Source organism: Coccidioides immitis (genome assembly GCF_000149335.2).
Source record: "Coccidioides immitis RS genomic scaffold supercont3.1, whole genome shotgun sequence".
Taxonomy (NCBI): Eukaryota; Fungi; Ascomycota; class Eurotiomycetes; order Onygenales; family Onygenaceae; genus Coccidioides; species Coccidioides immitis.
The window spans coordinates 8030870-8045356 of NW_004504310.1; the positions used below are offsets into that span (position 1 = coordinate 8030870).

A 14487-nucleotide genomic window follows, 5' to 3' on the forward strand; every position below is an offset into this window, starting at 1 on the left:
CTCGCCCTCCCGAGCCATCAGCACATCGCAATCCAGCCGCCGCTTCGAGGGATAAATAAGGCAAAATTACGGTGTACGTGGTTACTGTTGACTAGTTAGGTGTTGCGGTGTAGCGGGTTATTTAGTAGGCTGTACTCACGTCGTTACGGGGGAAAAATAATGACAATCGAATCTGCCCCCGTTTTTCATCTCGATAGACCCCCCCGCCGTGAAATTAACAAAGCGTATGTTCGTATGTTGCATGTTGTTTCCCGACCAACTGTGCTTCACCGTCGAAGCTTGCAGCTGTGGGTTACTAAGCTGTCAACCTCAAACTTGGGATACCTGCTAGTTAGTTAGCCGGCGCCGTTACTTTGCTGAGACCTCCCATTCCCAGGAGAGCAAAAATCAACAAGTCTCTCCAAACAAAGCAATTCGCTTCGATTCTTGCCGCTGCAAATCTCACCCCCCTTTGAGGGACGGTTTTGCGGCATCCCCAATTTCGAACCGTACTGGAGACGCCAATTCCTTATTTCTTTTTTTTTTTTTGTTTTTTGTGTTTTTTTCCCTCCTTCTGTGTGTCATGGATTGGTAAACGGCAACTCGACAGGTCTCGCTTCTCAACGACCTGCGGCGATCGAACTAACCTTTCTAGACGTTTTTGCTGGATTCAAACACGTCTAGTACCCTTAATTGCACCCTGCTCCGCTGTGTCCATCCTCTCCCTCGGATCAAAGGCTCGCGTGCGACCGTGGTTGGCGACCTATGGTGGGCGTTTCTGCCGTTTCGACCATGTCGAACAAGATGCCCCCTCAGAGATTGCCCAAATCATCACAGTCACGCATGTCCCTGTCAGACTCGTCAACTCGGGATCACAATGACAGCTCTAGCTCTGGAGGTATAGGCGCTTTTCGTTGTTTTCTTTTTTTGTTTTGAATGGCCCGGTTGCCAGACATCAAACCCTGCTAACATTTCAAATGCTCCCATCGCAGCCGAACTGCCATTACGGACAGTCCTACGCAAAAACGCCTCGAACGCTTCGGTTGCTCGCTCCCAGACGTACGATTCACAGGCCGGGAGTACGGCTGGTGTCACCGGAACCAGGAGGAGAAAGTCCATTCTCGAGCGTGGTTCAACGTTCGGCTCCCGAGATGTGGATTCTGCTCGACGGTACCTCGAATCCGTGGCTATTCTATGTCTGTTTCTTACCCACTCTAATATGTGCTTGTTCTAGGGTTCCATCGAGCACCTTTGGTAACCCAATGCGGTCCAGCAATACCTCCTTAGATTCCGGCAATCCTCCGTCGCGAACTCAGTCAAATGCAGGTAGCTCAACGGTGAACGAAGAAAATGAGACACTATCGGAAAATGGGGAGTTCCTCGTTCCAGTTAATTTTGATGATTTCCACAACAGCATCACGTCAAAAGAGCCTAGTTTGAGCCATTTTCCGTTGCCTGGTCGTGGTGCGGCTGGTTACGAGGGTACGGTAGCCATCCCAAAACCTACGAATCGCTGGACAACGGGTCCTTCTGTTCAGACTGCAAAAGAGCCGCGACCAGCAGGTGTGACTCGGCGTCTTAGCAATGCTACGCGCTCCGGTCAGACTTCGGCGGGATCAAAACCTGCTCCGTCATCTGTATCCTCGACAGGGAGAGCAAGACGCCAGAGTTACGTTCCCCCCGTACCAACCAGCATGGTCGCTCCTCGGCGACCTCGAAAATCGATAGGGCCTGGAAGTTTGGTATCAGACAATGGCGAGAGCCTTGCCCCTCCTATGAGAAGGCCGAGCTTTTCGAGAAAGAAAACAATGGAAGAGAATCGGGTGATGCCAAATGCTGCATCCCGCAACTCCCACCAAGAGACGTCGGATTCCGCCTTCAATTCAGCAGCGCTACATGCAGTTCGCAGCCAGAAGGCAAGATCGCTGCAACCACCAAGCCACACCGTGCGGGATAATGCGACGACGAGCCCGACTATAGGGGACCATTCTCGATCTTCGAGCCATGTGATCCGCACACCTGTGAAAGGTGCAATCGTCAAGCTGACCACCCCATCTTCGTCTAAGAGGATTTCGATCATGCCACCGCATGCCACTGGATTAGGCGCGCGAACTATCAGCCCAACAGATGCACGGCGCATGAAGAGGATGTCGCTTATTCCACACCCACCTCCCTTACCCCGAACCTCTCCCACACATCTCGATCTCGGTTTTCCCCGTCCACGATCTTCAGCTCCATCCCCTTCAGCAATACCCAGGAAAAGCGTGACGCCGTCATCCACCAGGACAACTCCAGACCCGCATCGCAAATCGTACGGCTCTGGCATATCCCTATCGTCTAGCACAAGCTATAATTCTGCGCGCAACTCCAGCGGTTCCTTCCAAGCACGTCTTTCGCAAAACGTTTCTTCTTCTCGACTCCCTACACCTAAACCTAGAACGGATAATAATAATAATAGGAACACAGAAGACGACGTCCCTCCGGTGCCCGCTATTCCCAAACTATACGAGTCGCCCAAGAATGAGCATCATCTATCATTCATTTCCCGAAAATCTAGCTTACCGCTAGAGGTTCCAAACTTTGCTGATATGTCAAAGTTGGATTCGGACTCCAGCTCCAGCCGTCCTGGGGATGGTGTCCATGTCTCCAAGCGAACGCTTGCCGAAACTCCCGCCAAGGAGACGAAACAGAGGCCACCGGTCAATCTCAGCAAAAAGAATCTCCAGCCATTGAAGCTTCCTCCTCTTAATTTACTCCCCCTTAGTGTTCCTATAAATACCAAAATCGATGCGTTGCGCGAAAAGGCATCCCAGGACTTGGCGCCTCAGGTAGCGGCAACGCCTCCCCGTCAGATCAACGCAAAAACGCCCAGTACACCGATGACAGCATCAAAAGCTAGCTTCTTTAATGAAATCCCTCCCGGTGATCCGGGACGTTGCAACACATCACATTTTGCTCTCAGAACGGATTTTGCAAAGTTTCGAGCCGAGAATAGTTCCAGTGCCTTCGATACGTTGGAGTTTTCATCCTCAAGGAACATTTCTCCTTACATCTCGTCTTCCCTTCCTCGAGGTGGTGACGAACCTGGATTTGTACGCAACCAAATATCGGACTCATATTCGAAACCTACGCCTAGCAAGCTCATCGGTCCGCGGCCACAAACTCAGATCTCGTCGCTCTCTAACACAGATCTGTTTGCCTTTGGTCTCACGCCTGATGATGCTGAAACGGAAATAAGCTTTCCCCCTCCCTCCCCGCGGAGGGCAGATGATAGAGTTCACTCCAAAATGCAAATTATCTCCGACCCTTCCATGGATCCTGTCAAATATGATAGTATGCCACCGCCCAAACTTCCCGCGTCTGCGACGTGGAACAACCTTTCCACCACGCGAGTAAGCCCAACTTCGAAACAGGCTCAACTTAAATCGAAGAGAAGTACATCGATTTCTAATTTGGTAAATGTGCCGTCACCACGGAGGAACCAAAGCATTAGTAGCGAGCAGGGCCTTGCCAAGAATCCAAGCCTGACCATTGATTCTGGTGATACGGAGGCATCAGGTAACAAGCCGAATTCGTCAATCCTGTCACCTGTGCATAAGCTTCTGGCCGGATCGAAACCGTCGCCAACTCCCAAACCTCGTCTTCAAGATCAGACCGGCGATCGAGATGATGCTGCTGCTGAAGAAGAGATGCGCAAACTTGGTAGCAAGCGAAAGGACTTTGAGGTTGCAGCACGGGAGCTGGAGGATCTCCGTCGCCGAGCGAGCCCGAAGGAGCGGGCGTCTGCTGCCCAAGCTCTAAAAGTTGCGAATCTTAATATTTTTGAAAGAGGAGAGATTATCGATTTCAAAGACATCTACTTCTGTGGCACTCACAAAGCCAAAAAGCTTGTTGGTGATCTAAATGCGTCGACTGGCAATTTCGGCTATGATGATGATCGTGGTGATTACAACATCGTGATAGGAGACCACCTCGCTTATCGATATGAAATTATAGACGTCCTTGGAAAGGGAAGCTTCGGGCAGGTTGTTAGATGTGTGGACCACAAGACGGGCACGCTTGTTGCGGTGAAGATCATCCGAAACAAAAAGAGATTCCATCAGCAGGCTCTTGTCGAAGTTAATATTTTACAGAAGCTGAAAGAATGGGTAAGGCTTGATATTACCGTGATTGGAGATTGTCGAGATGTAGCATTATGAGACTGACCCAATGTCACAGGACCCAAACCGTCGCCATAGCGTCGTAAACTTTGTCCAAAGCTTTTACTTCCGTGGCCATCTTTGCATATCTACCGAGCTGCTGGGAATGAATTTATATGAATTCATCAAGGCACACGAGTTCCGTGGCTTCTCGCTGAAATTGATTCGACGGTTCACAAAGCAGATCTTGAGTACACTTGTCCTTCTTCACAACAAGAGGGTTGTCCATTGTGATTTGAAGCCGGAGAATATTCTGCTGGTTAACCCTCTCCAAACCGGAATCAGGGTCATCGACTTCGGCTCGAGTTGTTTTGAGAACGAAAAAGTGTACACTTACATCCAGAGCCGCTTCTATCGCTCCCCAGAAGTGATTTTAGGCATGTCCTACGGCATGCCCATTGACATGTGGAGTCTTGGTTGTATCTTGGCTGAACTATACACGGGCTATCCTCTCTTCCCCGGAGAAAACGAGCAAGAGCAGCTGGCATGTATTATGGAAGTCTTTGGCCCTCCAGAGAAGCATCTCATCGAAAAAAGCACTCGACGAAAACTCTTCTTTGACTCTACCGGCAAACCCCGCGATGTCGTTTCATCCAAAGGCCGTCGGAGAAAGCCAAGTTCCAAGAGTCTCCGCCATGTGCTAAAATGCGACGATGCCGCGTTCCTCGATTTCCTAGCACGATGTCTCCGATGGGACCCAGCGCGTCGCCTCAATCCACACGATGCGATGAACCACGAGTTTATTACTGGCATGAAGTTCAATCCCCGTGCAAGGTTGCACTTAACGTCCATGGGTCATTCTCCCGCAAAAAGACATACATCGGGTTCAACGCCAGGCGTACGCCCTCTTCCGGAACCACCGTCGAAGCGAGGAGCGGCAAGGAATTCTTCCAATAATTCTCCCGTTAGACCCGGCGTTGTAAAACGTCAGACGGTACAAAACGTCACCTCCACGCCGGCGACAAAACGGACTTCCAACCCTCCTCCCGCGGCCGGTTCTGCCCTCCCGAGAGCTGCAGGCAGAAGTGCGAGTGGGAAGCCAGATCTGGCTGCAGCTGCGGCTGCAACTAGTTTGGTACGTCATCTATAATTGTCACTGAAATGCACATGTACTAACCCATCTCTACAGAAGACTAGAGTTTAGTGAGCATTTATTTTCCAGACCTTTGTCTAGAAAGATAATACACGCCTGCTCTTCCCCTAGAGTGATAAACGATACCCTCTGGTCATATATCCCCTTTTGAATATTCAGTTCATACCCTTCAGCTGTCTTTGTCTTCATCACATCAAGGTTAAAGTGTGTTCTCGTTCTAAGGCTTTTAATGTGTGCATTTTCATGGTTCTGGGGGTCGTCTTATGATGGTATAACTTTAGGCTTGTCTTTTGAGCCAGCTTTAAATGAAATCTCCTTGAGGGCCTCCCTTTCTTTGTTTTTTCTTCCCCCTTCTTGTTGCTTTCCTCCTCTTTTGTGTCTCCTTTGTTATGCTCATGCTCTCCATCATATATGTCACCAATTTAACATGCCCAGTTGATGTTTTTTCAGCCACTCTGTTCGCTTCTAGATTCCTTATACTTTTTCTTTTTAATTCCCTAAACTTGCCCTTAGACCGTGTCTCCTTTTCTTTTAATTTCTGACACGCCCCTTGAAATTACGCTTCTCCCACCCACTACATTCGTTTTGAAATTCCTTTCCTGTCAATATCTCTTAGACGGTAATTATTTTAATCCTATGGCATTGATATTGCCGCTCGCTTGATCGAAACAATAAACTGCCTAACTAGTTATGTCCGCTGTAGCGCTGATGAGTAAGCCCTTAAGGTTTGACCCCTGCAGGCTTGCTTGCTTTAGAATAGCGGTGCGGGATTCTGGAGATCTGGCCTTATCCCGCCCCGTGGATGAATAAGCACAAGGTACCCGGGCACGCAGTGGTCGAGGCAGCACGACCTGTTGCTCCGGCAGTTTGATGGAGTGAGAGAGCGAGGAGGGCCCGATTTCGCGGTGTGTTTTGTTAGCGGCTGTTCATGCATCTTTTCCATTGACAAGGTGGGTTGGAAGCTCTCCCCGCCCCGCCCGCACGCCGGCGCAATGAACGGTTTTGCGGACCATGGCCTCGACGAGGATGCGTTCGGGGAGAACAGCGGCATTGCGGCCGGTTTGAGGACGTTCGATGCTTTTCGTAAGCTCTCCCCTTCTTATGTTGATTTTGGTGGCACTTTTGCAAAGAGCAATTGGCTTCGAGCCACATGGAACCTCCCACGCTTCTCAAATCAGTGCAATGCTGACGGATGTATGTACCATTATAGCAAAGACCAAGCCTACATATACCACGGCTAGTCGTCGCGGAGGCCAATGGACCGTTTTTATCTTTCTCTTTTGTGGTATGCTTGTGTTATCGGAGCTCATCTCCTGGCATGGAGGAACGGAGAACCATCACTTTAGTGTGGAGAAGGGTGTTTCGGAGGAAATACAGCTTAATCTCGATCTTGTCGTTCGGATGCCGTGCGATTCACTGCGTGTGAATATGCAGGATGCAGCTGGAGATTTTATCCTTGCAGCGGAGCTACTTCACAAAACTCCGACCAGCTGGGACGCTTGGAATCGCGAAATGAATTTTGCTGGAAAGGGCGGGTCTCGGCAATATCAGACATTGAGCGCGGAGGATGATGTGAGATTGGCTGAGCAGGAGGAGGATCAGCATGTAGGCCATGTGCTGGGTGAAGTTAGACGGAGCTGGAAGCGACAGTTCCCTCCTGGACCGAAATTGAAACGTAAAGATGTGGTCGATTCATGCCGGATTTATGGTAGTTTGGAAGGAAACAAGGTGCAGGGAAACTTTCATATTACCGCAAAGGGACTGGGGTATTATGATCCGACCGGCATGGTGAATGTAAATGGTATGTTACTGCCCGGATCTCTATGTGTTTGTTGCCTTGCTAACTGCAATAGATATGAACTTCACACATCTGATTACTGAACTGTCCTTCGGCCCTCATTATCCAACGTTATTGAACCCACTGGATAAAACAGTTGCGGCTACAAAAGACAAGTTCTATAAGTATCAATACTATCTCTCTGTCGTCCCCACAATCTACACCCGCGCCGGAACTGTTGATCCGTACAGCCAACGGCTTCCTGACCCTTCCACCATCACTGTCAGCCAGCGCAAGAATACCATCTTCACCAACCAATATGCAGTCACCTCCCAGTCTCGTACGATATCACAAGGCCCATACTCTGTTCCAGGAATCTTCTTTAAATTCGATATAGAGCCTATCTTGCTGGTTGTGAGTGAGGAACGAGGGAGTTTGCTCGCTCTGCTGGTCAGGCTGGTTAATGTTGTTTCGGGGGTGTTGGTTGCAGGAGGCTGGGTGTTCAACTTTGCATTATGGGCTGTTGAATTATGGGGAAGAAAGAGAAGGGGCGCAAATCTAGGCGTGTTGGGGAATCATGAGGCCGAAGAGTAGTTTGAAATTTGAAACATTCTCGGGAGTGTATGGAGTTTTCCCTTTTTTCTTGGACGGAAAAGGAGGACGTCTGAGCTTACTGTTGTGTTATAACTGCGTATGTGCAACATGCTGTTTGCCTTTTGGGGACTTTATTAGGTGGTTTGTATCTTTAAACATATGGCAATATGTGTTGATTAGAATGGATCACTGTCCCCCTGTTTCAATGTTCAATGAGCAATTTTGTGATGACCAGTTATGCTGTGTTGATATTAAAGGAAGACAAAGAAGGAGACTATGGCCGGAAGTAAAATACCTAAGTCTCAGTCCCTATTGAATTCAACTGAGGTAGCTAGCACCCCTGAAAGATCGACAGGGCCGTCTAAACCTTAAAAATGCTTAATAGTTTCATTTTCAAGGTTGTAAATACACCAGACGATTAGGGAGAGCGTCAGGATGGTATGTAATTGAATCTGGGTCCTTCATAGTTGTCTACCTAGGTTAATAATCTATCTAGCGGTTAGGTAGACTCTGGCGCAACCAGCACAGCACGATACCGTATCTTTCCTTCTGCCAGCCGGTCCATAGCTCTTTCAATACCCTCTTCGTCCATATCAAATAACTCAACCGTTGGCTTAATATTATGTCGTGCCGCAAATTCAATCATCCTTTGGTGTACTGGCACCGAAGCCACGATGGATCCCACAATTTTGAGACCTTGACGCAGCAATGGCATATACGGGATAGTGAAATCTCCAAACGCTACCGTGAGAGGGTAGACTGAGCTCCGCGGCGCAAGAACAGGTAGATATAGAGCCCAATCCACCTGGGCGCTGGTAGTGACAATGAGATGGTCAACCGGCTCGATATCTTTGAACTCCTCTACTCCACGCGTGGGGTAGAATTCGTCTGCACCCAGTGATAAAGCTTCGTTTTTTTTGTCATTCGTACCGGAGAACACCACCGTTTGGCAGCCCATGTGCTTTGAAAATTGAACGGCAATATGACCCAGTCCCCCGAGACCGAGTATTCCCACACGATCTGTCGGCCTGATGTTATACTGGTCGAAGATGCTGAACACGGTGGCACCTGCACACATTAGAGGTGCGGCATCGGCACTTGTGATGGATTCTGGAATCCTGAAAAGAAACGGTTCGGTCCAGATTGCAGCGTGGCCCATGGAGCCTTGGTCTTTGTTGTGGTTCCCGAAGGTTTGGCGATCGGGGCAATGTATCTGGTGGCCGTTGATGCATTGCTTGCAGTGGGCACAGGAATTTTGGAGATAGCCCCAGCCAACCCGATCTCCCCTACAGATTGTTATTAGAAATTGAACTTGTTACTTTAGCTAGTACTGGAATCCACTTCAGCCTTACTCTCTCAACTTTAACACATTCGGTCCGACCTCAGAGACGATACCAACACCTTCATGCCCGAGGACACAGCCGGAATTCCGATAATGAAGATCGGATCCGCAGAGCCCTGAATGGGTAACCCTCACCAGCACTTCGTTCCCCTGTAAGGCGGCCCTGCGTGTGATATTCCGAACGACTTTGCCGGATTTCGTCCCTTTAAAAACGGCAAATTCGTGCCCAGGTTTCATAGCAATCGTCATTTCCCTATCTTCTTTAAATAAATTCTTCCCTCTGATGCCGCCGTTCTGAGTATGTCTCCAATACTTTTTAACCCGATGTTGTCCAATGTACCAAAAGTTGATTTTGACTTATAAAGTCGTCAGGCAAATTTTTCTCCAAATTTTCTTTCGGGTACAATCATTTATCTCGAATTACATCATCGTGGATATTCTTTTCTTCAAACGGCCCCGTCTGCTTTGATTCTGGGTCAGGAGTGGAGCCCGTCCCCGAGTTCGCCCCAGCATCTTATCAAAAGATTCACAGAAGCATGGCGATTTGCTAGAAGGGCGCCTACTTGGCTAATTAATCGACAGGCAAACTACTATGTAAGAAACCTGCATTCGTACTTACTGGTCTCCAGGCTCCCTGCTGATGATCGTGGGTGGAACTTTGGACCAGAACTAACAGCATATTTCAACGTGAAAAGTGGTAGGCTCATAAACTTGGGCTAAGGAGGCGTCTATGGCGTGCTATGCAGAGCTCAATAGACCTTGAGCTTCCACAAGTGTCGCCTGCTGAGGATTTGCCTTGACGGTTTGATATCGACCTCCGGTAAGAGTCGCAAGGGACCAGCAACAGGGAAATAATCTTGTCTCGACAACAAACAGGTCAAACCGAGCAAACAAATCACCCCTTAAATCCGGCTGCGGCCATTATCATAGTACATATCAACTTGGGCACTAGGAGAGAGCGTCTCAGCTCCAGAGCACGGGGTAGTACTGCCGATGTTTTTGCAAGAGCTTCTGGCATAGTTACAATAAAATACATCCGAAAGTTCAGCTACCATTGCACTCCAACTTAGACCTCAAATATCTCGCCCAGTCCTACGCCAGCACCCTGAGCGCCATACCGACAATCAACCAAATCTAATCTCCATCCCTTCCAACCCTTCAGCTTATTCTTCACCTCACGTTCCCATTCAGCCCGTTTTTTGGTCTCCTCTTCTTCCTGCGCTCTAGCAAATGCATCCTCGTCAAACATGCCATCATCCTCTAAGAACTCTTCGCGATCTTTTTCCGAAAGAAGTTCGAGGCTTCTGCGTAGGCCACTCGAGCCGGGTCTGTGGGGTTGGGCGGTGCCCGTAAATGCAGCGATACCGCTAGACAGCACCGTTGCGAAAGATGAATGCTGGCGTGGTTTATTCGCCGCTGTGCTGCGACGGCGGGAGTGCTCAGGCCCGCTGGGGCCACCAATAAGATCCACATCGTCAAAGGTACCCCCAGGGTTAGAGAGGGTTTCGGCAACATCGACATCGCTGCCGTGGTCAGCGGTAAGCTCCCGTTTTCTCTCCTTCCAAATACCACGCCGAAGGTCGAAGATCTCCCCTTCAAGTTCACGAATTGTTCGCTCTAGACGGGCTTGTTCTTCGTTTTCGAGGTCGTCTAATGCCTCATCGTCCCCCGTGCTTACCACCTCGCGTTTTCGAGTTCTTTCACGCTCCTCCTTGAGCCGCGAGTTCTCGTTTTCGATTGTGACAAGCTTTCTACGCAACGTAAGCACATCCTTCTCGAACTTGTCACGCTCTCTAAGCCGCGCTTGGTGTCTAATTTCAGATTCTTTGTGAAGGTTGCCGAGAGCCTCAAGCTTCTTCTCCATTGTGGCTGTTCTGTTTTCCGCCTCTGCCTTTGCGCTATTCACCTGTTCAAGCTCATCTTTCAGATTGCTGATTAGCGTTTGGGTGGAAGCTTGAGTCACACCCTCGCTGACGGATTTCTCAATCATCCGGTCCATTCTACTCTTCGTATTTGCATGTTCCTTTTCTTCCTTGTCTAAAGCAGCTCGAACGGAAGACAATTCATCTTTCAAGGACGATAGCTGGGTTTCTATTGTAGATGCCTTTTCTGTTTGTGAGGCGAGTTGGGCGCGTAGATTCGATATCTCTAGTTCCATGGCTTCAATTTTCGCGGATTTAGATTCTAGTTGGCTCTGGAGTTCAGATGGTGGCGATTCGGGTTTCCCAGATACAGTGACACTGTTTGAAGACCGGTGCGACTTTGTTTGAAGATGGGAATTCTGGCGTTGTAGAGCTGTAATCTCCGCTTTCTTTTGAGAGTTAGCATCTCTTGTGCATCCAATGCAATAAAGCCAGCAAGGTATCCCAGATGTGGACTCACCAATTTTTCAACATATTCTGCTTTCTTCTCCGCTGTGACAAGTCTCTCCTTTAATTCCACTGTCTCCGTATTCGCTTCGCGCAAATCTTCCAACTGCTCCTCTGACTTCTTCCATCTGGCATCTGCCGTCTCTAGTTCCTGCTCCAGCCGTTTGTTTTCCCTTTCTAGCTCTTCTAGCCTAAGCGCTTGCTTTCTAAACAGCTCAGGCGCAGTGTTTCCATCCGGACTCAGTGGCGGCAGAGGTGGAGATTTCACCCCGGAGCCTGTAGGAGTCAGGCCAGTCTGAGAAATCGACGAATTTCGAAAAGACGAGGAGCGCATCTTGGACTGGATGGATAACGACGGTTGGCGACGATGGCGGGATTCTAGGGAGGGAACAATGTCGTCTTGCCCGCCTTCGGCTTTTTCAGAAGCATTCGCTTCTGGAGTCTCGTTGGGGGCATCTGGGAAAGACTCGGTCGACCTCTCCTGCGCTTTTTCGGGCTCGTCATCTTTTGTTTCTGGTTCGGGTTCCTGTTCTGGTGCTTCTGGAGGTGCATCGGCTTCATCCGGGACGGGGGCTGGTTCAGCAAGTTCGGGCTCTTTGCTCGGTCCACCGGCGGGTTTCTCTTTTTTCCCTGATTTCTTTCCCTTTTTCTTTTGTAGTTGCGCTACCTAGAATCATTGGGAACGTTAGCAAAGGAGGAGGCAAACAGTGGACACATGTCAACATTAACACGCGGACTGGGTGTCGATATACCCTCTTCCTGGCAGCTGCAAGCTTTTCGGCCTTGGCCTTCTCATCAGCGTCGGCCATGATGCAATTGTGCGGCCCCTTTTTTTTGCTGTATATATCTGGTGGGCTATAATAATCTAGGCACGGAGTAGACTGAGCCCGTACTCGTCCTCTAGCAGCGATTGGGCGGTACAGACTACGAAGCAACGATCGCGAAAGCTGGTGACTTCCGCTTACGTCATCTACTCAGCTTCGCTCCCGAGCCCTCATCGATGCTACCCGGTATCCAGCCGGGCAAAGCAAAACAGATAAAGAGCCGAAGAAGTTAGTATTGAAATCATATTCGTATTAACAATGTGTATGAACAGCCGCACCAATGTCCAGTCATCCCGAAGTTCCCATGAAATAGCGCCTCACCCGCTGATGCCCACATCCCCTCCAAAAGAAAAAAGGCCCAGGTTGAAAACAGACCAGCAGCAAAGAGGAGAGAATAAAAATATGAAGAAATCAAGAGAAACCATTTCAACCGTCATCATCACACCATAAAAATTACAGACCTGAAGCGAAGCGATACGCAATCGAACGAAAGGACCACCCCATGATAGCGCAGAGTAACGAAATAAAAGGATATCATAAAACAAACATGTCCCGAGGCCGACTGTTAAAGTGTGCAGATCCCTAAAGGATATAACTCAACGAATCGATTTCATGTTCCCTTAAAATTCCATGGAATCTGCCACCTCCTCGCTCATCGTTCTGACAGCGTTCGTCTTACTACCAGACCTCGAGCGTACTTCTTCATCGCTCAGTGCATAGTTCCCCTGCTCGTCTACAACGGGTCTAGACGGTCCGGAAAGTATTTCAATTTCGTCATCCTCGTCGCTACTTAAGTCTTGGGCCTTGGCAAAGGCGTAATCACCCAACCAGTATCGTGCACGTTTCCGTGCACCAAGATCCGGAGTCAAGTATCCATCGTCCATGTTTCTTTTCGTCGCGATTGGAGTTGCGGCGCCGTCCGCCAGTCGACTAAGAACGCTGATTCCACGAAGGTAGAGATAACAGACACGCTTCCGCGCCTTGTTGAAGAAGAAGTAATTTAGGCTCCATATGGAAGCATCATCTCCGTCATAAGGATCTTCTTCGGGAGAGTAGCAATATATGCTACATTCTTTCAGCGACATTTGCTCATCAATTATTTTCCACATCCTTGGGCCCCACGAATGTGCTGTTGTTGGAACATGCGGCGCAGAACCGCTGAGCGGTGTTGGCGGCGTAACATCCCTCGCCATCTGCGGACGCAGGTTAAATAACGTGCTGTCAATCGTGTTCATGACCTTTTTCAAACTCTTCTCCCGGCGAAAGTCTGTAGGTCGTAATAAGTGAGAAAAGTCGTAGTCAGGATGGCTTGCGTTGAGAGTAGCGATCAGGTATGCGAAAGTTCGACGGCTTGAGTGCTCACTTAACGGGCCAAAGGGACTGGAACGCGAGAGGTTGAGCGATGCGGCCGCGGAAGAGGCATGCGGTGGCGAAAGTGATGCCGATAGTCGCAGAAGTGACTCATACTGCGACTCGAGAGAATTCTCAATATTTCTGTACAGTTTCTTATCTCCACCAGCAGCCTTTGTAGTATAGAGGTCGCATCCTCCGACAACGTGGCAGTCAGGAGTGTCAAAGTTGAGGGCGTTTGTAACGTCTTCGAATTCGCTCAGTGGGAGGAACTGGACAAGTAATACTTCTTTAAGCGATTGTAAATTCTGTGATCACCGAACTCGCATCACCATACCTTCATTTTCAAGTGTAAATGTTAGGATTCGGACCAATGGACAGTTCATTCAATTCACGCGAAGCTGTTGTTGACACGACTATAGCGTGGAGCCGAGGTAGATAGCTGCTGGTAAGCCGAAGGTCAAGGAACCGATAACTTAGGGTCGAGCTTCAAAAAGCGACAACCAAACGCGGGGTGACGCGCTAGATGATCGATAAGTAAAGGCCCGTAGGTCCCTGGGGGTGTAATATGATCGGTGCTTGCTGCGGTGTCCTGCGGAAGCAAGTCGAAGGGCGATAAGGGTTCTCCAGGCTGGCTGCAAGGACAACGCTTACGGATCGACTACGCCAGACGATAGCGTCTAGCAGGAAGTAGATATAGTCGAGGAAGCCATGAAATTTGATGGAAAAAGGATGGAAAGATGAAGATGCTGATGGATTGAAATCGCATCGAGGATGCAGCCAGTTGGGTGTTGGAATTCGATCGCAACCGATGATGTCACGTGAAGAACACGCTTGGCCGGTCCGGCCAGTGACATCACACCATTCATTCACGGGATCCAAACAAAGGGGCAGAGGCGAGACACCAAGTGTGGCAAAAAGAACCATGGTTAGTCTACCTTATACTGCATCCTTTGCTGC

The 14487-nt window shown here is 49.3% G+C and overlaps 5 protein-coding genes across 5 annotated transcripts; 2 read left to right on the plus strand and 3 right to left on the minus strand.

Moving 5' to 3' along the window:
* Positions 1–545: 545 nt before the first annotated feature.
* Positions 546–5924, plus strand: CIMG_00136 (CMGC/DYRK/DYRK2 protein kinase). The gene is made up of 5 exons (XM_001246364.2): positions 546–877; positions 972–1149; positions 1214–4127; positions 4198–5253; positions 5308–5924. The coding sequence occupies exons 1-5, from the start codon at positions 745–747 to the stop codon at positions 5320–5322; spliced, it is 4296 nt and encodes a 1431-aa protein (XP_001246365.1). The 5' UTR covers positions 546–744; the 3' UTR covers positions 5323–5924.
* A 153-nt stretch (positions 5925–6077) lies between these two features.
* Positions 6078–7879, plus strand: CIMG_00135 (COPII-coated vesicle protein). Its single transcript, XM_001246363.2, has 3 exons — positions 6078–6354; positions 6482–7072; positions 7125–7879. Exons 1-3 carry the CDS (start codon positions 6264–6266, stop codon positions 7640–7642), a joined length of 1200 nt encoding a protein of 399 aa, XP_001246364.1. The 5' UTR covers positions 6078–6263; the 3' UTR covers positions 7643–7879.
* Positions 7880–8065: 186 nt separating this feature from the next.
* Positions 8066–9779, minus strand: CIMG_00134 (NADP-dependent alcohol dehydrogenase). The gene is made up of 4 exons (XM_001246362.2): positions 9604–9779; positions 9409–9543; positions 8995–9340; positions 8066–8928 (listed from the first exon to the last, which is right to left on the minus strand). Exons 3-4 carry the CDS (start codon positions 9231–9233, stop codon positions 8142–8144), a joined length of 1026 nt encoding a protein of 341 aa, XP_001246363.1. The 5' UTR covers positions 9234–9340; positions 9409–9543; positions 9604–9779; the 3' UTR covers positions 8066–8141.
* A 148-nt stretch (positions 9780–9927) lies between these two features.
* On the minus strand, positions 9928–12205 carry CIMG_00133 (uncharacterized protein). Its single transcript, XM_001246361.2, has 3 exons — positions 12106–12205; positions 11367–12020; positions 9928–11295 (listed from the first exon to the last, which is right to left on the minus strand). Exons 1-3 carry the CDS (start codon positions 12160–12162, stop codon positions 10051–10053), a joined length of 1956 nt encoding a protein of 651 aa, XP_001246362.1. The 5' UTR covers positions 12163–12205; the 3' UTR covers positions 9928–10050.
* Positions 12206–12797: 592 nt separating this feature from the next.
* On the minus strand, positions 12798–13870 carry CIMG_10480 (mitogen-activated protein kinase MAF1; the record flags this gene model as incomplete). The annotated part of the gene is made up of 2 exons (XM_012358798.1): positions 12798–13799; positions 13865–13870. The coding sequence occupies 2 exons, from the start codon at positions 13868–13870 to the stop codon at positions 12798–12800; spliced, it is 1008 nt and encodes a 335-aa protein (XP_012214221.1).
* Positions 13871–14487: the final 617 nt, after the last annotated feature.